Source organism: Trachypithecus francoisi, unplaced genomic scaffold, assembly GCF_009764315.1.
Source record: "Trachypithecus francoisi isolate TF-2019V2 unplaced genomic scaffold, Tfra_2.0 Lachesis_group10, whole genome shotgun sequence".
NCBI classification, from domain to species: domain Eukaryota; kingdom Metazoa; phylum Chordata; class Mammalia; order Primates; family Cercopithecidae; genus Trachypithecus; species Trachypithecus francoisi.
Window position 1 is genome coordinate 110,511,054 of NW_022681455.1, and position 25,380 is coordinate 110,536,433.

General features: G+C 45.7%; 1 protein-coding gene across 3 annotated transcripts in view; it reads left to right on the forward strand.

The window, feature by feature from the left end:
- The window catches only part of WWP2 (WW domain containing E3 ubiquitin protein ligase 2), a 179,958-nt gene that overhangs the window by 64,068 nt on the left and 90,510 nt on the right, over positions 1-25,380 (forward strand). For all 3 annotated transcript variants that reach the window (XM_033218840.1, XM_033218841.1, XM_033218839.1), the window contains 2 exons: positions 13,564-13,701; positions 15,780-15,876. In XM_033218840.1, the coding sequence (XP_033074731.1) occupies positions 13,564-13,701; positions 15,780-15,876 (235 nt within the window). The remainder of the gene's footprint in view (positions 1-13,563; positions 13,702-15,779; positions 15,877-25,380) is intronic.

Genomic DNA, 25,380 nt, shown 5'->3' on the forward strand with positions numbered 1-25,380 from the left:
GGCGACAGAGAGAGACTCCATCTCAAAAAAAAAAAAAACTTAACATTGTGGTATGAGTAATTTTCCGTGTTGTTGTACGCTCTTTATGATCACTAATCTAAATCTTAGTTGGGGCATAGTAGCTCCCTTATCTGAAATTATAATTTGTAAAAAAAAAAAAACCAATTTATAAAAAGGGGAATTTTTTAAAAGCAGAATTGTAACTTTAAAAAATAATTTTCTAAGACAGCTCCTACATTTTGCTCTGCAAAGAACATTTAAAAGGAGGTTTGTTGTTTGGAAGGTGTTTATAAACATGGCTTTGATACCTGGCAACTCAGAGAGTTGGTTGCGGCCGCTGCGGTTCCCGGAGGGCACAGAGCATGGGTGATCTGTTGGAGCTGGGCAGGGCCTGGGCATGGCGATTAATGGTGTGGTGGGGACTCTCCCTCCCCCTAGGAGAAGAGGAGGGCTAATGACAAGGCAGCAGTAATGATGTGAACTGATAATTTATTCTAACGACTTAACCTTCCCAGATCTGTATTTATTTCCCCTAAGTCCCTTTTAAAAAATTAAAATATGCTATGGCTTGAGAGATTTACCAAGATGGATGAAGTCTTTGTATCCTGTTTTAAGGGGATCCACAGTTGGTTCCCGAGACTCCTTCTGGGGTGCCTTGTTACACGGGTGACTGTGATGGATAACTGGTGCTGACTTGTGTGTGCATATGTACTGTTTTTTTTTTTTTTTTGTAAGTAAAGGAAAATGCATGTAGCTGCATGGGTCTTGGCTGTAGAGTACTGGGACCCTGAATCAAGAGAAATAAAGGGTGGTCGTGGTTGATGAGTCCATTATGTACCGAAATGAGGACATGAGTGCCGAATCCACCCTCCTTTCTTTCTCTCCTCCTGCTGAGGGCAGATGCCCCATCCATACTTAGAGGCCCCCCTTCCCTGCCTTCCCAGGAACCCTTCCTGATCTTCCCTCCCACCTCTCCAGTTATTCTTCTCTGTCTTCCTTGCAAGGTCGTCATCTATTATTAATTTTTTTATTATTTTTTTTTTTAAAGACAGAGTCTTGCTCTGTTGCCCAGGCTGGAGTGCAGTGGTGGAATCTCTGTTCACTGCAACCTCTGCCTCAGGTTCAAGCAGTTCTCTGGCCTCAAGCCTCCCGAGTAGCTGGGATTACAGGCGCCCGCCATCACGCCCAGCTAATTTATATATTATAAATATATATATATTTTTTGAGATGGAGTTTTGCTCTTGTTGTCCAGGCTGGAGTGCAATGGCATGATCTCGGCTCACCACAACCTCTGCCTCCCGGGTTCAAGCGAGTCTCCTGCCTCAGCCTCCCGAGTAGCTGGATCACAGGCCACCACTCCCGGCTAATTTTGTACTTTTAGTAGAGATAGATTTCCCCATGTTGGTCAGGCTGGTCTTGAACTCCCATCCTCAGGTGATCCATCCGCCTTGGCCTACCAAAGTGCTGGGATTACAGGTGTGCGCCACCGCACCTGGCCTAATTTTTATATTTTTAGTAGAGATGGGGTTTCGCCATGTTAGCCAGGCTGGTCTTGAACTCCTGACTTGAGGTGATCCGCCTGCCTTGGCAAGGTCATCGTCTATTTAACTGTTAAATACGAGAGTTTCCTATCATTCCATCCTTTTCTTCCATGATCTCATCCTTACCTGAACTTCCTCTCTGTGCAAACCACCGTGTGCAGGTGAGCCACAGATTTGAATCACTTCTGAGCTCTCTTCCCACATATCTGATGACTCTCTTGGTGTCTCCCTGTGGTTATATCAGAAGCACCTCAACATGTGCAAGTCACCTCCTCCTCAGGCTTGGTCCTGTTCCCATATTCTAGATTTCATTGTGTAGATTCTCCATTTGTCCAGTTAAGTGCGTTAGGAACCCAGGAGCCGTCTTTGATACCCGACCCCTCTTGCCCAACCCGTTTTCTAATCTCTTTAGATTCTCTGGATTTTTACTTTTGCAAGTCTGCCCACTTCTTCAGCTCCACTTCTCGCGCTTTGGTCCTTTCCTGGCCGCCAAAATTTTCATCTGTGGCCTCCTGTCTGCTCTGCCTGTTTCTGTCCTTCCTTTCCTCCAACTTGTTTTCCACACCACAGCCAGAATGATTATTGATCCAGCAAGGCTGATCTTGTCACACCTCAATTAAAAAACCCTTTAGCATTGTGTGGTGGCTCTTAGGATACAGAAAAACTCTATAGCTCAGCATGTCACAAGACACTGCAACGTCTAGTGACCACTCAGCCCTCACCCATTTGGATCTCATTCCAGTCCAGCCCCACTCATCTCTGCCCACTTTCCTGAATGCATCCGGCTCACTGTACACAGGGCCTTTGCACACAACATTTCCCCTGCCTGAATGGTCTTCCTCCCTGTCCTGCCCTACCCTGTTAGCTGCCTTCTCGAAACTTAGATGACAGTTATCAGTTTCTCGAGAAACTTTTCCTCATGTCCTGACCAGGCCAAGCATCTGGCAGCTCAGGGGACCGTATGTTGATATCTCTTGAAACCTTTTCTTACCATTGCAACTTTACATTTCCTTGTTACTTCCACTTCTCCCACTGAATTGTAAGCTTCCTAAAAGCAAGGACGACGTCTGTTTCCATTGTTCATGATAACATAGCTTCAAGCACTGTCTGGCAGATAGTGGGCACCCAGCAAATGTTACTTGAACCTCCTGGGTTCAAGTAATCCTCTTGCCTCAGCCTCCTGAGTAGCTGGGACCACAGGCATGCGCCAGTACGCCCAGCTAATTTTCTTTTTTTCGGGTAGAGTCTCACTCTTTTGCCTAAGCTGGAATGCAATGGTGCAATGTTGGGTCATTGCAGCCTTCGCCTCCTGGATTCAAGTGATTCTCCTGCCTCAGCCACCTGAGTAGCTGGGATTACAGGCATATGCCACCATGCCTGGCTAGCTTTTGTATTTGTAGTAGAGATGGGGTTTCACCTCGTTGCCTAGGTGGGTCTTGAACTCCAGCGCGCAGGCCATCTGTCTGCCTTGGCCTCCCAAAGAGCTGGGATTACAGGCGTGAGCCGCCATGCCTGGCCTAATTTTTTAATGTTTGAGAGAGATAAGGGTTTCACTTTGTTGCCCAGGCTGGTCCCAGACTCCTGATCTCAAGCCATCCTCCTGCCTTGGCCTCCCAAAGTGTTGGGATTACAGGGATGAGCCGCTGCGCCCAGCCCAGGAAATGTTTCCTGAATAAATGAACAAGAAACAGAGAAAGAGTTTGTAAACCGGCTTTGTAGAAATGAGGCTATTTTCTCTAGAAGAGTTCATGCAACCCCCGGGAGACCAAAACTTTCATTTAGCCGTGATTCCCAGCGGTAGTAGCCCAAAGAAGAGACCGCAGGGCCAAGCCAGAGTTCTCATTACTTTCTGCGTTCTGAGTAAGACCCTGCCAGAGTGTGAGTGTTGGGGGCTGTGGGGAGGTGGAGTGAGCAAAGTCAGCGTTGTTGCCCCAACAGGAATACCAGTGTTCACTGCTGGCCTAGCTGGGTAGAAGAGACTTTCTCTTGTTAGGCTCTGGCTAAGGTTGGAAGCCGAAGAGCCCTCGTAACAGTAAATCCTGGAATCATCTGGCTTCCTTTCCTGCAAAGGACATGTGAAAGAGCCTTCTCTCTAGACCTGGGGTAGACTCCAGCCTGTGTGTGTCTGAGTTTCAGGGAACTGGGGAATAGAAAGGAGACTATTTACTCTCTGCCCTTCTGGAATGTCCCCCATTCCCTTCCTCTGTGTACCAGTGTTTGCAGTTACGTGTAGAATGAACACGGGCCTGTTAATGAAGGTGCTGCTTACTCTCACCTGCTTTTGATGGGCCTGTGGGATTGAGGGAAGAGGGAGGCAGGAAGAAGGAGGTTTGTTCCGCTAAGCAGCACTTATGTGAATGGCCAAATCAGTCACGTCTTCATCGGGCTTCAGAGACTCTTAATCCTGGCGTCCTTGGCCTCCCTTTAAAAAATCCTTTCTTTCTTGTTTCATGTTTCTCACATTTCCAGGTAAAGCCTAACATTTGTATTCTGAGTTAGGAACAAAAAGAAAACAGAACTATTTTTCCTTTTAAAACATCTAAGTGTGGACATGACATGCACAGACATTTCGATGGTATAGGGTGGGGAGGGACAATAATGAGAAAAGACCCCAAACTAGAAAGTTCTTTCATACATTTGCAGTGAAACTGTCCAGGCAAGAGTTCTGGATTTTGTAACGGAATTGCATTATAGTAGCATGGTTTGGCAGTTACAGCCTATGTAGTTTTTTTTCTTTTGTTGGAATAAGGACGGCAATTTCCATGCCCTATTTGTCTATATTTATTAGTACCACATGCAAACAACATATTTTAAAAAATCCAGGTCAAGAAAGGGAAAAAGTAACTCTTAGAAAAATATGACTCATCCTTGCTGCACGTACAAACTCTTCTCAATAGGAAATTATTAACTTGAAGCCACTTGCAAATCTGAGGCTTTGAAGGGAGGAAAAATAAGAGTAAGAGTTATTCCCCAAACAGCTTGACTGATGTGTCTTCTACCTTTTTATATTTTAAACTATATTTTGTCAAAATCTTGCAAGTTTTATTTTACTTTATTTTATTTTATTTTTATAGTTGCTGTTAGTGCCTTGGGCGTGCTGGCATGGAAAAACACAACAACTTCTTCTTTTTTTTGAAACAGTCTCACTCTGTCAACCAGGCTGGAGTGCAGTAGCCCGATCTCAACTCACTGCAGCCTTGACCTCCTAGGCACAAGTGATTCTTCTGCCTCAGCTCCCCCCACAAGTAGCTGGGACTATAGGCAGACACCATCACGCTTGGCTAATTTTTGTGTTTTTAATAGAGACAGGATTTCACCGTGTTGCCCAGGCGGGCCTTGAACTCCTGAGCTCAAGCGAGCCATCTGCCTCAGCCTCCCAAAGTGCTGGGATTACTGGTGTGAGCCACTGCGCCCTCCCTTCTTTTTTTTTTTTTTGGTTAGTGGCCAGTTATTAGAACAAAAACTATTATAGGAAATGTGAAACGTACACAGAGGTGGAAAAATAGTCGGTGAATCCCCATATGCCATTACCCAGTTCAGCAGCCGTCTATGACAGGCCGTTCCTGTCTCATCTGACTTCCCATCCCATCCCCACTGGATTAATTTTATGAAAATCCCAGACATACCTCAACTACAAATATTAATATTTTAGTGTATTTCTCTAAAAGATAAGGACTCTTAAAAACCCAACCCATGATGCCAGTTTCATACCTAGAAAACTCAATGGTAATCATTTCATATTTTGAACTGTCTAGGCAGTTTTTACATTTCCCTAGTCGTAGCGTAACCCTTTCATTTTATTTTTAAAATTTTTTAAATGTTTTTTGAGACAGAGTCTCACTCCATCACTCAGGCCGGAGTGCAGTGACGTGGATCTCAGCTCACGGCAACCTTTGCCTCCTGGGTTCAAGTGATTCTCGTGCCTCAGCCTCCCAAGTTAGCTGGAATTACAGATGTGTGCCACTACACCTAGCTAATTTTTGTATTTTTAGTAGAGATGGGATTTTGCCATGTTGGCCAGGCTGGTCTCAAACTCCTGAACAAAAGTTATCTGCCTGCCTCAGCCTCCCAAAATGATTACAGGTATGAACCACCATGCCAGGCCCAACCTTTTTATTTTTTATTTTTATTTTTCGAGACAGGATCTTGCTCTGTTGCTTAGGCTGGAGTGCAGTAATGCAAACATGGCTCACTGCAGCCTTGACCTCCGGGGCTCAAGTGATCCTCCTGCCTAGCCACCCATGTAGCCACCCATGTAATCTAAATTGGGATTACAGGTACCTGCTACCACACTCAGCTCATTTTTCTGTACTTTTAGTAGAGACGGGGTTTCACCATGTTGGCCAGGCTGGTCTTAAACTCCTGACTTCAAATGATCTGCCTCCCGAGTAGCTGGGATTACAGGTGCCCGCCACCACACCCAGCTCATTTTTCTGTATTTTTAGTAGAGATGGGATTTCACCATGTTGGCCAGGCTGGTCTCAAACTCCTGACCTCAAATGATCCGCCTGCCTTGGCCTCCCAAAGTGCTGGCATTACAGGCATGAACCATGACGCCTAGACCCCATGTAGGTGGGACCACAGGTGAATGCCACCATGTCCAACCAATTATTTTATTTTATTTTTTTACAGAGATAGGGTCTCACTTTGTTGCCCAGGCTGGTCTCAAACTCTTGGACTCAAGTGAGCCCCTTGCCTTGACCTCCCAAAGTGCTGGGATTACAGGCATGAGCCACTGTGCTCAGCCATTTTAAACCATCGGTTTGTCTGAGTCAGGAACCAAACAAGATTGATACGTCTTTTCAGTCTCTCTTAACCTAGAGGTTGTCCTCCCTCTTTTTACTCCTTGCATTGTGTTGTTGAAGAAACTGAACAGCGTGTCCTTTACAGTTTCCCACACTTTGGATTTTGCTGTGTGTCTCCCTAAAGTATGGTTCTGCGTGTCCCTCTGCCCCTCATGGGCAGATCTAGAGGCTGAGACTGACTTTGGTTCTTTTTTTCCTCTGGTGTGGTGGTGTGTGTTTCCATCAGGAGGCACCTGGTGTCTGGTTGTCTCTCTTGGTATACTGGCTTTTAAAGGGCTGTCTTTCAAAGGGCACAGTCCCTGGGACTTCCCAGGGTCTTTTTCCTAGATTCTCATATTCAGCCTTACTGCTGTCTGTTGACCTCCATAAAGTAGTATTAGAAGGTATCGGTAACCAGTTATTACTTAGAACAGAAGGGTGCAGTCGTATAGCTGAAGAAGTATGTTTGCTGATTACTGAAGTTAGCATGAACTCAGGCCTTTGACTTTCTCGGTGAAACCTAAGCCTCTGCCAACTGATTATTTTCGTTATATATGTTCCATTTAGTCCTAATTGAATCAGACTTCCTCTAGCCATGCTCTAAATTGGCATGATTTGCAGCCCCTGCCTATCACTTGCCCAAAGCTTTGATTCCAAGAGATCAGTGGGCCTGCGGGGCCTGGCTGATGTGCGTGGTGGGGAGTCCTGGGGCTTTCTAACTCATGCTAGGGAGGAGGCCAGGGTGGAATCTTCTTAGACACAGTATTTCTTAAAGACACTGCCATCGCCTTTGCCCAAACCGCCATCTGCTCTCGCCTGGATTACCACAGTGACCTCCTACCTGGTCTTGTGTACCTCAGCCCTTCTCCTGTAGCCAGACTGATTGTGCTGCAGCAGGAATCAGGTCACTTCCTTGCTCAAAACCCCGTAAGGGAGCCCATCCCATGTTGAGCAATTGCTGAGGACCTTGCCCCAAGGCCTGACTTGGAGGCTCTGGTTACCTCTTGCCCTCATCTGCACCTCTCTTCCCTCACTCCACTCCAGCTGCCCTGGCCTCCCTGCCGTTCCCCAGACATGCTAGGCATGCTCTCACCTAGACCTCCAGACTTGCTTTTTCCTCTGCCTAGAATATTCTTCCTCCAGATACCCACGTGGCTTCCCCTGTCCTTTAGTCTTTGCTCAGTTGTCACCTTCCCAGGGAGGTTTTTCTTCTCTACCCCACATCCTCTCCCAGCTTAGCATTCTTCATCCCCCTTCTTTTATTTTTTACTATTACACTTGCCACCTTCTTTTAAATTTTTTTTTTTATTTCGTTAAAATTTTTTTTTTAGTTTTTTTTTTTTTTTGAGATGGAGTTTTGCTCTTGTTGCCCAGGCTGTAGTGAATGGCACAATCTCAGCTCACCACAACCTCTGCTTCCCGGGTTCAAGCAATTCTCCTGCCTCAGCCTCCCGAGTAGTTGGGATTACAGGTGCCCGCCACCACACCCAGCTCATTTTTCTGTATTTTTAGTAGAGACGGGATTTTACCATGTTGGCCAGGCTGATCTCAAACTCCTGACCTCAAATGATCCGCCTGCCTTGGCCTCCCAAAGTGCTGGCATTACAGGCATGAGCCATGGCGCCCAGCCTGCACTTGCCACCTTCTAACCGATTATGCAATTTACTTTTTTCTTTAAAGAAGAAAAGACATTGCTTATTGTCTGTTTCTTCCAAGTAGAATGTAAATGCTCCAGGAGCACAGATTTTTGCCTATCTTGTTCCTGTTGAATCACAGTAACTAGAATAGTAGGTACTCAAGGCACGGATGTGAACAGCACGAGTGCAGATAGAACAGGGCTTGATGAGCTTGAGAGGAGCTGGTGAGCTTCCTATATGCTAAATCAGATTCCAGTTATGGAAATGGACTCACGGAACCTACTTTTTCATGGGTTTCTTGATTTTGAGCAATGCCTCTAAAGGCAGCAGGAAGACATACTGGAAGAGAAAGGGCCTCTGTGGAGCCGTCCGCACAGCTGTAGTGAAAACAGAGGGCCCCAGAGGTGAGGTGGCTGAGACTGCTATTTATAACTAAGGTTCTAGTACATGTTTTCCAGCCACATTTACACCTTTCAGCCTCCCCTGTATGCACGAATCTGTCACTCAATTACCTAATGGTTTCTTTAGTCCCATTGTATATTATAGAGCTCCTCTGGCTCAATTTTTTAAAAAAGAGAATAATGAGGTGTTCTGTTCTCTGAAGTTTAATTTTTTAAATAACCTTGCCAATTAAAAAAAAACCTTTCCCCAATGTTTAATTATGAAATTTGCAAACATACAGAAGAATTGAAAGAGTGATACAGTGAACACCCAAATGCCATGCACCTATTTCTGGCACTTGTTAACATTTTTTTGCCAAATTTGTTTTATCTATATGTTATTATAGTGTATGGCTGGGTGTATTTTTTTTCCTGAGCCATTTGAAGGTAAATTGCAAATATCGTGACACTTTACTCCCCAAAACTTCACCCTATTCTTCTAAAAAGTCACTTGAAAATAAATGCATGTATCATTCTCATCTACTCTTGCATCTCCCAAGAATAAGACATTCTCATATAAAACCGAAGTGACTTTTTTTTTTTTTTTGAGACGGAGTCTTGCTCTGTTGCCTAGGCTGGAGTACAGTGGTGCGATCTCGTCTCACTGCAAGCTCTGCCTCCCGGATTCACGCCATTCTCCCGCCTCAGACTCCCAAGTAGCTGGGACTACAGGCACCTGCCACCACGCCTGGCTTTTTGTATTTTTTTTAGTAGAGATGGAGTTTCACCGTGTTAGCCAGGATGGTCTCAACCTCCTGACCTCGTGATCCGCCCGTCTTGGCCTCCCAAAGTGCTGGGATTACAGGTGTGAGCCACCGCGCCTGGCCTTTTTTTTTTTTTTTTTTTGAGACAGAGCCTTGCTCTGTTGCCCAGGCTGGAATGTAGTGGCACGATCCAGGCTCACTGCAACCTCCGCCTGCTGGGTTTAAGTGATTCTCCTGCCTCAGCCTCCCAAGTAGTTGGGATTACAGGTGCGTGTCACCACGCCTGGCTAATTTTTGTTTTTTTTAGTAGAAATGGGGTTTCACCATGTTGGCCAGGCTGATTTCGAGCTCCTGAGCTCAGGTGATCCGCCCACCTCGGCCTCCCAAAGTGCTGGGATTACAGACGTGAGCCACTATGCCTGTCTGTAAAACCGTAGTACTACTATTAAACCTAAGAACATTAACAATAATTTCAAACATCATCTAATATTCAGTTTGTGTGCAAATCTCTCCACATATCCCAAGAATATAGCTTTTTCAAACCAAGGTTTAGTCAAAATTCATGCATGGCATTTGTTGGTTTTCTTTAAATCGAGAGGAGTCTCCATCCTGCCTCCTTTTTTTTTTTTTAAATGAATTTAATGACATTGACTTTTGCAGGAGTCCGGGACAGTTGTCGTATGGATGTCCCACATTCTGGCGTCTGATTGCTTCCTCACGGTATCGTTTGACATTTCTCCATCCCCCTCTTTCACGTGAAGCCTGTGGCGTCAGGTTGCCTTGCTCTCGGTGACAGTAAATTAGATCACTTGGTTATCATGGTGACAGCCAGAGGTCTCAAATAGAACAGAGGAGGGTTATGTTCTCAAAAGTTTAGTTTAAAGAAAAAAGGCCCTCCCCCTCCCTGTTGGCTATTTAAATTTAAATTAAATTAATTTATTTTTTGAGACAGGGTCTCGCTCTGTCACCCAGGCTGGAGTGCAGTGGCGCAATCTTGGCTGCCTGCAATGTCTGCCCACAACCCACGCCCAAGCAATCCTCCCACCTCAGCCTCCCGGGTAGTGGGGACCACAGGTGCACCCCGCCAGGCCTGGCTAATTTTTTGTATTTTTAATAGAGACAGGGTCTCACCGTGTTGCCCAGGATGGTCTCAAACTCCTGAGCTCAAGCGACCCACCCATCTCAGCCCCTCTCAGCCTCCCAAAGGGCTGGGATTACAGGCATGATCCACCATGCCCAGTCCTATTTTATGTGTTTGAGACAGAGTCTCATGCTGGTTGCTTAGGTTGCAGTACAGTGGCGTGATCTTGGCTCACTGCAGCCTCGACCTCCTGGGCTCAGGTGATTCTCCCACCTCAGCCTCCTCAGTATCTGGGACTACAGTAGCCTACCACCACATCCAGCTAATTTTTGGTATTTTTATTGGAGATGGGGTTTTGCCATCTTGCCCAGGCTGGTCTTGAACTCCTGGACTCAAGCATTCCACCCTCCTTGGCCTCCCAAAGTGCTGGGATTACAGGCATGAGCCATTGAGCTTGGCTGGCTCCTTTTAATTAATTTTTTTGTAGTGACAAATTCTCACTGTGTTACTCATGCTCGTCTTGAACTCCTGGCCTCAAGTGATCCTCCTACCTCAGCCTCCCAAAGTGCTGGGATTATAGGCATGAACCACTGCTCCCAGCCCACTGACTCTCTTTGAAGACAAAGTGTGTCTCAATGTGTTGTATGGTGGCTTCTGAGCCTTCAAATATATAATGATTCCACTGGAGACAATGAGTAGATAAACTAGATAGAAGAGCTAACTTGGATCCTTGGGACGAGACCATGGAGAGGAAAATGCAGGCTATCTCTCTGGCTTCTATCCAAGGCCCATGGCACTGTGACTGTCACAGGGGTAGAAATGAGCAGCGAGAGGCCTTGGGTTCCTCCCCACTCCTGTTGAACATTATCAGTCCTCCAGGAAGGAGGAAAACAGTGTCCACACTCCATTTATGAAATGACGACCTTTGAGGTATCAGGACAGGAATCAAGGAGCCCTTCTGTAATGCTCGTCCCTCAGCACACATCCAACAGTGGTCTGTGTACTGCAGCCAGAAGGCTGGGCGCCTTTAGGAGATGGCCTGAAAACAAGATGAAAAGACAGTTTGTCTGCGTGATGGGTCTGTGGCTTGCCTTGGAAGATTCTGTGGTCACAGCCCAAAAAAGTCTCAGAAGGACCAGAAGGATCAAGAGAAGAAAGACTAAAATGAATGAAGGCTAGGTTGCAGTGGCTCACTCTTGTAATCCCAGCACTTTGGGAGGCCGAGGTGGGAGGATTGCTTGAGGCCAGGAGTTTTGAGACCAGCCTGGGCAACATAGTGAACCACGTCTCTATAAAAAAAATTAAAAAATAAAACAAAAAACAAATACAGTGAATGAGAAGTTAGACCAAGAGGAATTAGGACTTTTCAGCCTAAAAACAGGAAAGTCAACAGGAAGATGATAAAAATGACAGCTTATTAGGAGCTCGGTAGGTGCCGTTTACTTCTTTGCAAGAGTCCTCTGAAAAAGGTGCCGTGATTTCCCCTGTTTTGCAAGTAGGGAGACCGATGCTCAGGTTAGGTCGTTTGCTTCATGCTGCACAGCTCTCAGGGACTGTGAATTAAACTGTGAATTAAACTCAGAGTGCCTGACCACACCCCCTCTTAACCCATGTGCTTAGCATCCCTACTGCCAGAGACTTAGGCACTGGATCTTGGCATAACGGAGGAGGGAAACCCTCCTTGACTTTAAAAAAAAAAAAAAAAAAGCCCACAATAATCAACATTTATGATCGCACAGTTTCAGGGGGCTAGATTTGGCAGCAGCTTAGCTGGGCAGCCTGGCCTGGGATCTCTCCCGAGGCTGCATTCAGGATGTGGACTAAGCTGTAGGGTTAGGCTCTGCTGGGGCTGGAGCAGGTGCTTCCCAAGTGGCCACTCCCAGGGATGGCAAGTGGTGGCTGGGGGTTGAAAGGCCTCGGTTCCTTCCCATACTCCTTGGCTTTTGAAGGAACTCATTTCCTTTGGAAACTACAAGTGTTATTTTATAGAAACGTTTAGTACTCACCAAGGCCCTCAATGGAACTGGCTGAAAATAGCAGACTCACTCAAAAAAGAGTTGGAGAGATCCATGGCAGGGAAGAGAGATTAAGGGAAGGTAGAGTGCTTAGGAGAGCTTGAAAACCCAAAGGGTAACTGGTTTCTATCTTATTATAATAAATCCTTGAATTGATCTAGAATTTTCTGCTAAGTTCTTAAAGGGTTGTATCTGTAGAGGGATTTAGAGCCGTCTTTTTTGCGGGGGTGGAGGAAAGGGGGGTTATCTGTAGAAAATGCTCAAATTTACTTTAGTGTGCTTATGGAGACATTTATACATACTCTACCTTGTTCTAGAAAACAGGTAAGATAGCTTATTATTGTGCAGTAGCAACTAAGAAATAAAACAAGGTGTTGGACTGGGTGGGACGAGTGGGGAGGGAGGTTCAGATACATGGCACTTGCCTGGTCTGGTTTTGTAAGGTGTGGTGTGGACAGACCCCGTGGAAATCCTCATAAAGGCTGATTCCCTTTTGGTAATTATTTAACAACCCTGAATTAAAGGCCGTAGCTCCTGGCTGGACTGAACTGAAGGGAACTGAAATACTCAGTGTGGACTAAACACTGAACTAGACAGAAGTTATTCAGCGCAGCCAAGTTCAGTAGCAGGGTGGAGGGTGTGTGTGCAGCAGTTTCTAGCCTGCCTAGGGCTTGGTGCTTCTGTCTCCAGTCAGTTTGTTCTGTTTTTTTACTACAGTCACCCACAGGACTGAATCTGCCTGGTATCCTTGGGGGCGGGGTGCTCTAGGCCACTTCTCACCTCTCCTTAAGTCACTGATGGGGCCTGTTAGCCTGCATTGAAGTTTCATTGTTGTAACTTTTTTCCCTTATTTCAAGGCAATACGTTTTCAGGATTGAAAATTTAAAACAACAACAACATGTTTTAGCACAAATAAGAAAAGAATAAGCCCCTGCAATCCCTCTCTAGATGGAGATGTCTCCTGTTGACAGTTCCTTAGGGTCTCTTTGGTTTCTGTGGGCAGGGGGATATTACTTGCATCTATTTCTTCATCTGTACGCCATCAGTATCCCTGTGCTTTTCTCACAGTCCTGCAAGTGTAAACAAACTAATACATCAGTAATGTGGAAATGATGTTGCTGATCTGGTGATATGAAATGTTTAGAAAGAGTACAGCTTCCCCTCCAACCTGATACAACAGTGATTTCATTAGACATATTCCTTCCCACTCTTGGTTCCATGCCACGAGGCAAAATTTGAAGATGAGGAGAAAGCATTCCCAGGGAAGCCAGCGAAGGTGAAATGGGAGCTTTTAATTTAGAGAATCTTAACTTGGCGTGCATTTGCTTTAGCGCATCCATGTTGCCTTTTGTACCCCACAGTGGAGAACACGCAGCTGACCCTGAACCTGCAGACGGAGAACAAAGGCAGTGTTGTCTCAGGCGGAGAGCTGACAATTTTCCTGGATGGGCCGACTGTTGATCTGGGAAGTGTGCCTAATGGCAGTGCCGTGACAGACGGTGAGTGCCGCCCTGCTCCTCAGCACTGTGCCGGGATGGGGTGGGGCTGGGCAGGGGCCAGGAGGTGCTGAGAGCTTGGTTCTCTACTAGGCGTCTTGGTTTGAGTACCACTCAGCCCATAGCTAGCCCCGACTCTTCTTAGCACCCTGGATCAATATCATGACATGGATTTTCAAGGGCCGCTTTCTGATCAAGGGCCACAGTAAATGTTCAGTCTCTGTAAATTCTGTAATTGTTTGGTTTGATAGCAGAGGAAAAACATCTTTCATCCCATGTGGACTTTGGAAAATGAAATATCTTTATCAAATATGACTTTGGCCTATTGTTTTCCTTCCCAATACAGTTAAAGTTTTTGGGGAGGTTGAGGGTGTTTTTATGAGAGGCATTGGTTGGGAAGGGGACCATGTGTTTTTCTAGAGATACACACTAGCAAAATACAGACAGAGCTGGGAATTTGGAGAGTGTCCCCTGCTCTGTCCCGAATATTGGCAGTTTGTTTCTTTTTTTTTTGAGACGGAGTCTTGCTCTGTCGCCCAGGCTGGAGTGCAGTGGCCGGATCTCAGCTCACTGCAAGCTCCGCCTCCCGGGTTCCCGCCATTCTCCTGCCTCAGCCTCCTGAGTAGCTGGGACTACAGGCGCCCACCACCTCGCCCGGCTAGTTTTTTTTGTATTTTTTAGTAGAGACGGGGTTTCACCGTGTTAGCCAGGATGGTCTCGATCTCCTGACCTCGTGATCCGCCCGTCTCGGCCTCCCAAAGTGCTGGGATTACAGGCTTGAGCCACCGCGCCCGGCCAGTTTGTTTCTTTTGATCTAGTCTGAAATTAGTCACCTTTGGATCTAGCAGGAAATTATTTCATGAAGTCTGAGGTCTGAAATGGGTTGGGTTTCTCCATTAATTTTTCTCATTAAATGTTTTCTTAGATGTGATGTAACCATGGCACTTTCCAGGCACCAAGCAGGATTTCTGTAGCTTCAAAGGGATGCAATTTGGATTCCAATTCAAGGGCAGTTGGTTGGAATCTCAGTGGCTGGATGGGCCTTGACTGGAGAAAAATCCCTTAACTGCACTGATTAGTGCTTGAGGTGCTTTGGTGCTTGGAGAAAAACGTGCATCATTCACTCATTCAACACATATATACATGATTGTATCCCTGGCATGCACTAGGTCTTAGACCAGGTGCCAGCCAGATGGCAATGGGCCAAATTCACATGGTCTCCACTACTTGAGGTTTACAGTCTACTTGATGAGGGCAGGGGAAGTTAGACATCAAATGAGTAAACACACAGGTAATTACATAGCTGTGATTGTAACAAAAGCTGTCAGTGAAAACCACAGGGTGGCATGAGATTCCTGTACTTTGTTGGGGGAGATCTCATCTGAATTGAGGGGTCAGGGAAGGTTTCTCTGAGGAAGCTGAGACCTGGAGGACAAGGAGTTTAGACAGGCCATGGTGGGGGTGTGGGGTAAAGGGGTGGCTTGGCCAGTGATGGGAACAGAGGCAGTCAGCGTGGTTGGATTATTAGGAGCAAGAAGGAGAGAGAATGGAGGAGGTGAGGTTGGAGAAACAGGTCAACTCAGATCGTGCAGCCTTGAAGCCCTTGGTAGGGATTTTGAACCTCATCTTGAGAAACAGAAAGTTGTTGAAGGGTTTCTAGCAGAAGACTATGATGATCTGATTTGGCTTTGTAAAAGCTCTCTGGATGTGTTAAGGAGAAATGCCCCCGATTCCTGGCCCCTACTTTGCACGGTTAGCGTTTGTTCTCTATCTCATGTTTTTGAGGCTGAGATTCATTTAATGGATAAGGCAATGTGCTTGTAAGTGCCTTGGACGTTCTTGAATGTCTTAGAGAAGAGAAGCTGTTTCCAAGGTTTGAGCCCCACTGCTCCATGGCATGGATCGGATCCTGTGTGATCGTCCCTGTTCCTCTCCTTCTGGTGGCTGCAGCTTGCTGGATGTATCCTGTGGTGGTGGCAACTCTAACACACAGAGGGAGTTCTGTTCCTGGCTGTCAAATCTCAAACATGAGTTGAGCTCCTCAATGCTTCTGTCTTTTCTTGTGATTGATTCCTTTCTAGGATCACAGCCGCCTTCGAGAGATTCCAGTGGAACAGCGGTAGCTCCAGAGAACCGGCACCAGCCCCCCAGCACAAACTGCTTTGGTGGAAGATCCCGGTAAGACCCCCCTTGGCTATGAGAAAGAGCTGAGAAGATGCTTAGAGCTATTGAAAACATGTTGGGACATGGCGGGGAACATTTTATGGTAGAAACTGTTGGAAATTTCCAGAGATCTTGTAACTGACTCAGTGATTAAGGAGGCTAATAGAGGAGTCCAGAACTCAGGATCCTTTTTTTTTTTTTAATTGAATTTAGATTTTTAATTTTTGTTTTTATTTTAGATTCAGGGGGTACATGAACAGCTTTGTTACATGGGTATATTACATGATGTTGAGGTTTGGGCTTCTAATGATCCCATTGCCAAGATAGTGAACATAGTACCTGATTGGTAGTTTTTCAATCCTTGCTCCTCTCTCTCCTTGTTTTTGGAGTCTCCAGTGTTTATTATTTATATCTTTGTGTTCATGTGTACCCAATATTTAGCTCCCACTTATAAATGAGAACATGTGGTATTTGGTTTTCTGTTTCTGCATTAATTTGCTTAGGATAATGGCCTCCAGCCTCTGGCTATATTCATGTCGCTGCAAAGGACATGACGTGATTTCATTCTTTTGTTTTTTGATACGGGGTCTTGCTCTGTTGCCCAGGCTGGAGTGCTGTGGCACCATCACGGCTCACAGCAGGCTTGACCTCCTGGGCTCAAGCAGTCCACCCACCTCAGCATCCTAAGTAGCTGAGACCACAGGATGTGCCACCACGCCTAGCTAGATTTTTAATTTTTCTAGAGATGGGATTTTGCCATGTTGCCCAGGCTGGTCTCAAACTCCTGGACTCAACCGATTCTCCTGTCTTGGCCTCCCAAAGTGCTAAGATTACAGGCATAAGCCACGGTACCTGGCTTAATTTTTATTCTTTTTTTATGGCTGTGAAAGAATTTGGGATTCTTAGAAGGGTCAGAGGCTCCTTGATGAAGATTGGGACTGGCTAAGTAGGTTATTGGATCAAAGGAACTGTCGAACAGGAAACTCGACTGCTCTTTTGTATGTCAGGGGCTGCAGCCACAGTTGTTCTTCCAGGACACACATAGAAATGCTTAGAGCAATGGTTCTTTGTGAGATTTTCTGTCGTGCATTCTGCTTTAGGGGGTGGCCCAAGGTTCCCTTGGAGTGTTGGTTAAGATCTCCCACAGGCTGGGCGCGGTGGCTCACGCCTGTAATCCCAGCACTTTGGGAGGCCGAGGCAGGCAGATCACGAGGTCAGGAGATTGAGACCATCCTGGCTAACATGGTGAAACCCCGTGTCTACTAAAAATACAAAAAATTAGCCGGATGCAGTGGCGGGGCGCCTGTAGTCCCACCTACTCGGGAGGCTGAGGCAGGAGAATGGCATGAACCCGGGAGGCGGAGCTTGCAGTGAGCAGAGATCGTGCCACTGCACTCCAGCCTGGGCGACAGAGCGAGACTCCGTCTCAAAAAAAAAAAAAAAAAAAAAAAAAAGACCTCCTACACTTGGAGTCCAAATATTATACTTGTTATACATATTACAAATGACATAATTTAATTTACCGAAATTCCCATTTTATACCTGTGTTAGTGGTGCAAACTCATTTCCATGGTAACTGAACATCTAGGCAGGAAAATAGCTCTAAGTATAGAGAGATGAGGGAGAGGGTTGGCACCTTTGTTTATTGTTTATTGCAATGTGCAAAATCCCCAGATATTTAAAGGACATTTTGAGGGAAATAATCTTAAATGTACAAACTACAAATGTGTTTGTAAATCTTTATTACCTGCAGAGAGTAGGTGAGTAACTGGCAGTAAAAATCTTCCCAAATGAGGCCAGGCACAGTGGCTCATGCCTGTAATTCCAGCTCTTTTGGAAGATCAAGGTGGGAGGATCACTTGTGGCCAGGAGTTCCAAGACCAGCCTCGGCAACATAGGGAGACTCGGTCTCTATAAAAGATAGAAAAATGAGCTGGGCATGGTAGTGTGTGCCTGTAGTCCCAGCTACTTGGGAGGCTGAGGTAGGAGGATTGCTTGAGCCCAAGAGTTTGAGGCTGCAGCTGCACTGAGCTAGCAACAAGGCACTACACTGTAGCCTCGGTAACAGAGTGAGACTATGTTTGGTTAAAAAAAAAAAAAAAAGCTTCCCAAACAGATCCCAGGGAGGGGGAATAATGCTTTGAGAAATGGAATATGATTTTAGCCAATATCCGCAGCATCTTAAAAGATCCCTCTGAGGACAGCTGTCAGCTTCTCCTGATTTGGTTGTTTTGTGGGCTTACGAGGTTGCAGTGACTGGCAGGTGGCGAGAGCAAGACAAGATGTACGTTCGGATCTTTTTTCCGTACCCTTATTAGAAGCAGAGATGCCATTTCCCCTTTCTCTTTTTTCCAAGTCACTGTAAAGGCGTTGCCTCACTCCCGAAGACCAGTCATGTTTTCTGTGTCTCTGTAGGTGACTTACAATAGTTGGGTCTCATGGGGTGATGAATGACAGTGTAATTGGCAAATCTTGTGTCAACAAAGCCATGATGGGCACCTGGAACTGGAGGAAACAGTTTCTTAAGCTAGAACAGCAGTGGGCAAGGAATACTTGACCATTTCACTCTTAGGGAGGAATACTTGAGTGAAATCACTCTTTAGAGAGTGATACCTTCTCAGCTTTGGTGCTAGTAACTGCATCTTAGTCTTGTAGCTGAGTTGGAAAGTTTGTCTCAAACACACCCATATCACTTAATTTGGGGCTCAAAGTCAGATTCAGTTCTTAACAAGTTTGGATCTAAATTCTTGAGCTATTTACTGGTCTCTGAATTCCTCCAGTTGATCGACCTTGCAATTCAGAGATCGTGTTAAAACTTGTTTGTTGTCATTGGTGTTGAGAATGACACCAGGTCATCGGTGTCACGGCAGCCAGGCTACAACAGGAAATCGGATGCATTTTGGCCCATCACTCGTGGTAGACATTCAGTGCTAGTTAGATGGTGAGCAAAGTACCTTCCAGATAGTGTAAGCCGTATGGGAGTCCTCTGCAGTCTGTTAGCTGCTGCAGGCTTTTACGTGTAGCGTCTGAGTTTTCCCGGGCCTCTGTCGTTTAAGTAAGTATTCATTCTGCACTCACATGGGAACCTGTTGCCATTCAGCAGGAAACACTTTTGCAAATATTACCCAAAGACTGTCTCTTTGCCTCCTTAAAGCCCCCTTTCCACTTTGCTATTGCAGGTGTGAAGGTCACTGTACACACGTGCTTATGACTGTAGGTGGTGGCCAAGTAGTCTGTTGGATAAGGGTGTAGGGCTTTGGAATCAGGAGATACAGATCGAATCCTGGCCTGTCATTTACTTGCTATGTGATTTTGGATAAGTCACAAAACCTCTCGGATCCCCAGTTATTTTCAGGTGTAAAGTGGGGATATCACCTGCCTCACGGGTTATTGCAGGGTTATTGTGGGAATGAGATAAGGCATGTCAGTCAGAGGGCCTTACACAATGGGAGCACTCGGTGGAAGCGGCAGTGGGTTTTCTTTGTGTCTGGAGACTGTCGTTTGTGCACGCCTGCCACCCTCCCCGCTAAGCCTGGGAAGTGAGGCGTTACCGGTGCATTTACATCAAGGACTGTAGTTGAGAGGTGATGAATCAGATCTTTGGGATCAAGGGCAGTCCTTTGCTGTCCTTGCTTTCTTGGGGGCAGAGAGAATGATGGGTTTCTGCCTGCTGCCTCCCAGACTAAATATTTAGCTTTTGCTGTCTGAAGGGTAGGTTTTTCTTGGACTTGGGTGCTATTCACTGTGATCAAACAAAGGTGCTCTGACGTGCCCATGAAGGTGAAGACTGCAATGTCAAAGCAACCCTTTCCTCTCCCTATTTCCCCTGCTTGGTAAAGCTATAGAACTGGAACTGTGAAAGGGTTTTGTAGAGCACCATTTGCTTGCTAAGCAAGGTCTCACAGCTCCATTTCTTAGTGGGATCTTGCCTCCTCTTCAAGAATAATCAGATGAAGCCTGGGCACAGTGGTTCACGCCTGTAATCCCAGCACTTTTGGAGGCTGAGGTGGGCAGATCACTTGAGGTCAGGAATTTGAGACCAGACTGGCCAACATGGTGAAACCCTGTCTCTACTAAAAGTACAAAAATTAGCTGGGCATGGTAGTGCGCACCTGTAATCCCAGCTACTCCGGAGGCTGAGGCAGGAGAATTGCCTGAACCTGGGAGGTGGAGATTGCAGTGAGCTGAGATCATGCCACTGCACTCCAGCCTGGGCGAGAGAGTCAGACTCTGTCTCAAAAAAAAAAATTATCTGGTCTGGCACATGGAAGCCAGCATGAGACTGCCACCAACAATTCATGTGGCATAAATTTGTTTGCCCACAGATTATGTTAATATGGAATCAGAGGTCTGATTGTGTAAAGAAAGAGTTTATATCATAAATTATCATATACTCCTATAATGGAATACTCTCTCATAGTAAAAATAGGTGAAAGATGGTTGTATGCATATGGTGAAATCTTAGAAGCATAATGTTGAATAAGAGAAGCAGATCATAGAAAACAGCGTGTAGTATGATGTCATATGTAGAAAGTTGAAAAATGCAAAGTCAAACAATACATGTTGTATGCGTACCTTCAGAGGCAGTAAAACTGTAACAAATGGATGGGGCTGGGTGTGGTGGCTCATGCCTGTAATCCCAGCATTTTGGGAGGCCGAGGTGGGTAGGTCACTTGAGGTCAGGAATTCAAGACCAGCCTGGCCAACATGGCGAAACAACTTCTCTACTAAAAAGATAACAATTAGCTGGGCATGGTATTGTGCACCTGTAATCCCAGCTATTCAGGGGGCTGAGGCAGGAAAATCACTTGAACCCAGGAGGTGGAGGTTGCAGTGAGCTGAGTTTGCACCACTGCACTCCAGCCTGAGTGACGGAGTGAGACGCTGCATCAAAAAAAAAAAAAAAAAAAAGGGAATAATGAACCCTGAGTTCAGGAGGGTGGTTATCTTGGGAGGAGGGAGACAGGTATAATGAGGAAAGAGTACAAAGAAAGTTTCTGAGGTACTGGTCATATTGTTTCTTTGCCTGGGCGGTGGGTCCCAAGTGTTAATTATTTTATTCTTCTTCAAACGAAATATATATTTAGAGTCTTGCTCTGTCACCCAGGCTAGAGTGCAATGGCACACTCACAGCTCACTGCAGCCTCAAAATCCTGGGCTCCAGTGATCCTCTTGCTTTAGCCTGCCAAGTAGCTGGGACTACAGGTGTGTGCCAGGCTCCACACCTGCTGCCAGCCTCTATTTATTTATTTATTATTTATTTATTATTTATTTATTTCTGATGGAGTCTTGCTCTGTTGCCCAGGCTGGAATGCTGTGGCATGATCTCGGCTCACTACAAATTCCACCTCCTGGGGTCAAGCAATTCTTCTGTCTCAGCCTCCCAAGTAGCTGGGGCTACAGGCACACACCACCATGCCTGGCTAATTTTTGCATTTTTAGTAGAGACAGGTTTCACCATATTGGTCAGGCTGGTCTCGAACTCCTGACCTCAGGTGATCCATGCACCTCGGCCTCCCAAAGTGCTGGGATTACAAGTGTGAGCCACTGTGCCTGGCCTTTTTAATGTTTTAATTTAATTTTCTTAGTTTTTTTATTTTTTTGAGATGGAGTTTCACTCTTATTGCCCAGACTGGAGTGCAATGGTGCGATCTCAGCTCACCGCAACTTCTGCCTCCCAGGTTCAAACTATTCTCCTGCCTCAGCCTCTCGAGTAGCTGCCTGGCTAATTTTGTATTTTTAGTAGAGATGGGGTTTCTCCATGTTGATCAGGCGGGTCTCGAACTCCTGACCTCAGGTGATCTGCCCGCCTCGGCCTCTTAAAGTGCTGGGATTACAGGCATGATCCACTGTGCCTGGCCGGGCTCTTTTTAATACCGCATTCTTGAGGGTTCCCAACAGAGAGAACTCACTCACCCCTGTGAGAGGACATTAATTTATTCATGAGGGATCCACTCCCATGACCCAAACACTAGGTCTCACCTCCCAACTCTGCCACGTTGGGAATCAAATTTCAACATGAATTTTGGTGGGGACAAGCTGCATCCAAACCATAGCAGGGAGTCAAGTTGGAATGAAGCCCACAGGACTATCTGTGAGTGGAGCTGCTCCTAGCACCTCACGATTTCCTCTGGCTTGAATATCTGGCTCCTCTGTCTAGAATCTGAGTAAAATGTCCATAGTCATACAGGGAAATGGAACAACAACAACAAAAAATGAGAAGAATGCATTTTATTTGCTTTTTGGTTCATAAGATTTTTCATTTATAGGGTTAATGTAAAGGATCTTAATAGAAGCTGTTGGCTGGGCACCGTGGCTCAGTGCGTGGACTGGGTTTAATCCCAGCACTTTGGGAGGCTCAGGCGGGTGGATCACCTGAGGTCGGGAGTTCGAGACCAGCCTGACCAACATGGAGAAACCCCGTCTCTACTAGAAAAAAAAAAAACAAAATTAACCGGGCGTGGTGGTGCCTGTCTGTAATCCCAGCTGCTTGGGGGACTGAGGCAGGAGAATCACTTGAATCTGGGAGGCGGAGGTTGTGGTGAGCCCAGATTGCGCCATTGCACTCCAGCCTGGGCAACAAGAGCGAAGCTCCATCTCAGAAAATAATAATAATAAAATAAAAAAGAAGCTGTCTACTATAGCTAGGTGCAATGGCTCATGCCTGTAATACCAGCACTTTGGGAGGCTGAGTTGGGAGGATTGCTTGAGCCCAGGAGTTTGAGGCTGTAGTGAGCAAAGATGGAGCCCCTGCAATCCAGCCTGGGCAACGGAGCTAGATGCTGTCTCAAAAAAAAAAAAAAAAGAAGAAGAAGAAGAAGCTATATATAGAGGCTTGAACAATTTATTTTCCTTTCTTATGTGTATATGAATTTAAGCTATTTTGTTTAACAGTGCATGGGAACGCGCATGAGATAGAGCGTGTGTATGTATGTGTTTGTGTGTGCGTGTAGGGCTGGGGACCTTGAATTTGCCTGTGGCCATCATCAGCTGTCAGTAGTGGCCAGTGTTGGTCACAATCTGCATTTTAACATGTCCTTCCCAGTGATTTTTTTACATGGAAAAGTTTCAGAGCCTCTTAGATAGTTTTCTTTCTCCCTCCGTTACTCTTCTTTTTTGCCCTGCTTTGATGAAAACATATCAGATTTATTGGCTCCCTTGCCTTGGCATTAACGGCCTCTGAAGATGTTAAAGATCTATAATCTCGGAGACTTACAAAGCCTAACCGTCTCTGGTGAGCTCTAAATAGATCACCAACTGTGTCTGCAGACAGGCTATCCCAGAAAGGAAAGAAAAATAAACTCAGGCGGGTGTGAGTTCACTGTGAACACTTCAGGAAGTCCTGGGAGGGCCGGGGGAGAACTGGGAAGCAGAGCTAGCAGGGAGGAGGGGTGGAGGGTGGATGGGATCTGAGCCTTGGGCACTAGGCCATTCTCACAGTCATTGTCGGCTGCTGGCGGTTGCCACCCCTCCTTCCACTGAGGTGACTAAAGGCTGCTTGATTGGGAACTGCAGTTATTTAGAGATGTTGCCCTGTCAGCAGGAAAGCCCTCTCATGTAATAGCTTATGCTTAAAATCTGGCTATTGCCTCATTTCTGTTGCTGGGGAAGACAATGGAATAAATCTTGTTTGTTTATTTATTTATTTATTTACTCAATGATAATTAAGACATAGTCCATGCTCAAAGTCCCTGCTTATAGGCAGGGCTTTCTTCTGAGCAATTGGTAAATATGGAATAGTATTGAGACAGTGGTCAGTCGTCCCACTGCATTCTCCAAGCCAGACATTGAAAAGTAATCATGGCTGGGCATGGTGGCTGTATGCCGGTAGTCCCAGCTTTTTCGGAAGCTGAGGCAGGAGGATCGCTTGAGGCCAGGAGTTTGAGGCTGCAATGAGTTATGATCGTGCCACTGCACTCCAGCCTGGGCAACACAGGGAGACCCTGTCTCTTAAAAAAAAATCATGGAGATTAATTACACATTCATTTATACATTGGTTTATTAATTTTTCATCAATTAAAATGATACACGGTACCTTATCATACATTTATTTATTGAATAGGTGTTTATTTGGCATTTATTCTGTATGAGCCTAGAGAGATGTTTATAATGCCAGATGTGGCGTGCACCAGAAAACTGGTTATAAACTAGGAGGAGGGAAGGCAGATCTCTGCTGTTGAAGGCAATATTCATTTGGTATACATGAATGTGAGACTCTGAGCTAGGTCGTGGTGATTAAAAGATGAAAAGTCAGGGTCCCTGACATCAGGGAGTGTCTTTAGTAGGAGACAGATGCATGGATGACACTTAGAGTCTAGTGTGATGGATCCATGGTGATGGTATGTACACATGCAAGAAGAATGTAGTGGGACATTACCTAGATCTGCCCGGAGGATTTGGGGAAGACCTCCCACATTTGAACTGTATTTTGAAGGAGTTTGCCCGACCAACGAAGTGGGGGTCAGGGATGTCACTGCAAGCGGAGGGTACAGCATGAGCGAAGTCAAGGAGGAGTAAGAGAACTTGACATTTGAGGAAACAAAAGTCATTTAGTAATGTTGACGTGTAAGATATTAGGGATGATAACTTAGCAAACTAGAGTTTGCAGGTCAAATCCAGCCTGCCACCTGCTTTTTTGTTGGTGTTCTCGTTTGTTTGTTTTTGCTGGGTGAAATCTGCTGTGATTTTTTTTTTTTAGAGCACTTTTAGGTTACCCCAAACATACATACCCTCTTCCCCACTGTCAACATCCCCCACCAGAGTGGTACATTTGTTAGAATGATGAGCCTACATTGACACATCATTGTCACTCAAAGTCCACAATTTATGTTAGGGTTTACTCTTTAATTTTTTTCTTTTGGACAGAGTCTTGCTCTGTCATTCCACTGGCTGGAGTGCAGTGGCGCGATCTCAGCTTACTGCAACCTCTGCCTCCCAGGTTCAAGTGTCTCATGCCTCAGCCTCCTGAGTAGCTGGGATTACAAGCACGCATCACCATGCCCAGCTAATTTTTTTTTTGTATTTTTAGTAGAGATGGGGTTTCGCCATGTTGGCCAGGCTGGTCTTGATCTCCTGGACTCAAGTGATCCATGTGCCTTGGCACTGACGTGTATCCACCATTACTGTGTCGTACAGAGTAGTTTCACTCCCCTGTGCTTCGTCTATTCACCTCTCCCTCCCGTCCCCAGCCCCTTGTAACCACTGATTTTTTTATTGTCTGCATAGTTTTGCCGTTTCCAGAATGTCATATAGTTGGCTCATAGAGTATATAGCCTTGTCAGATTGGCTTCTTTCACTTAGTAATTGAGATTTACGTTTCTTTCACGTCTTCTCATGGCTTGATTTTTTGAGTATGGAATAATATTTCATTGCCTGCATGTACCACAGTTTATCCATTCACTTTTACATTCCTCCTTCACAGTTTATTCATTCATTTACTGAAGGACATCTTGGTTGCTTCCAGGTTTTGGCAATGATGAATAATAAAGCTGCCATAAACGTTAGTGTGCAGGTTTTTGT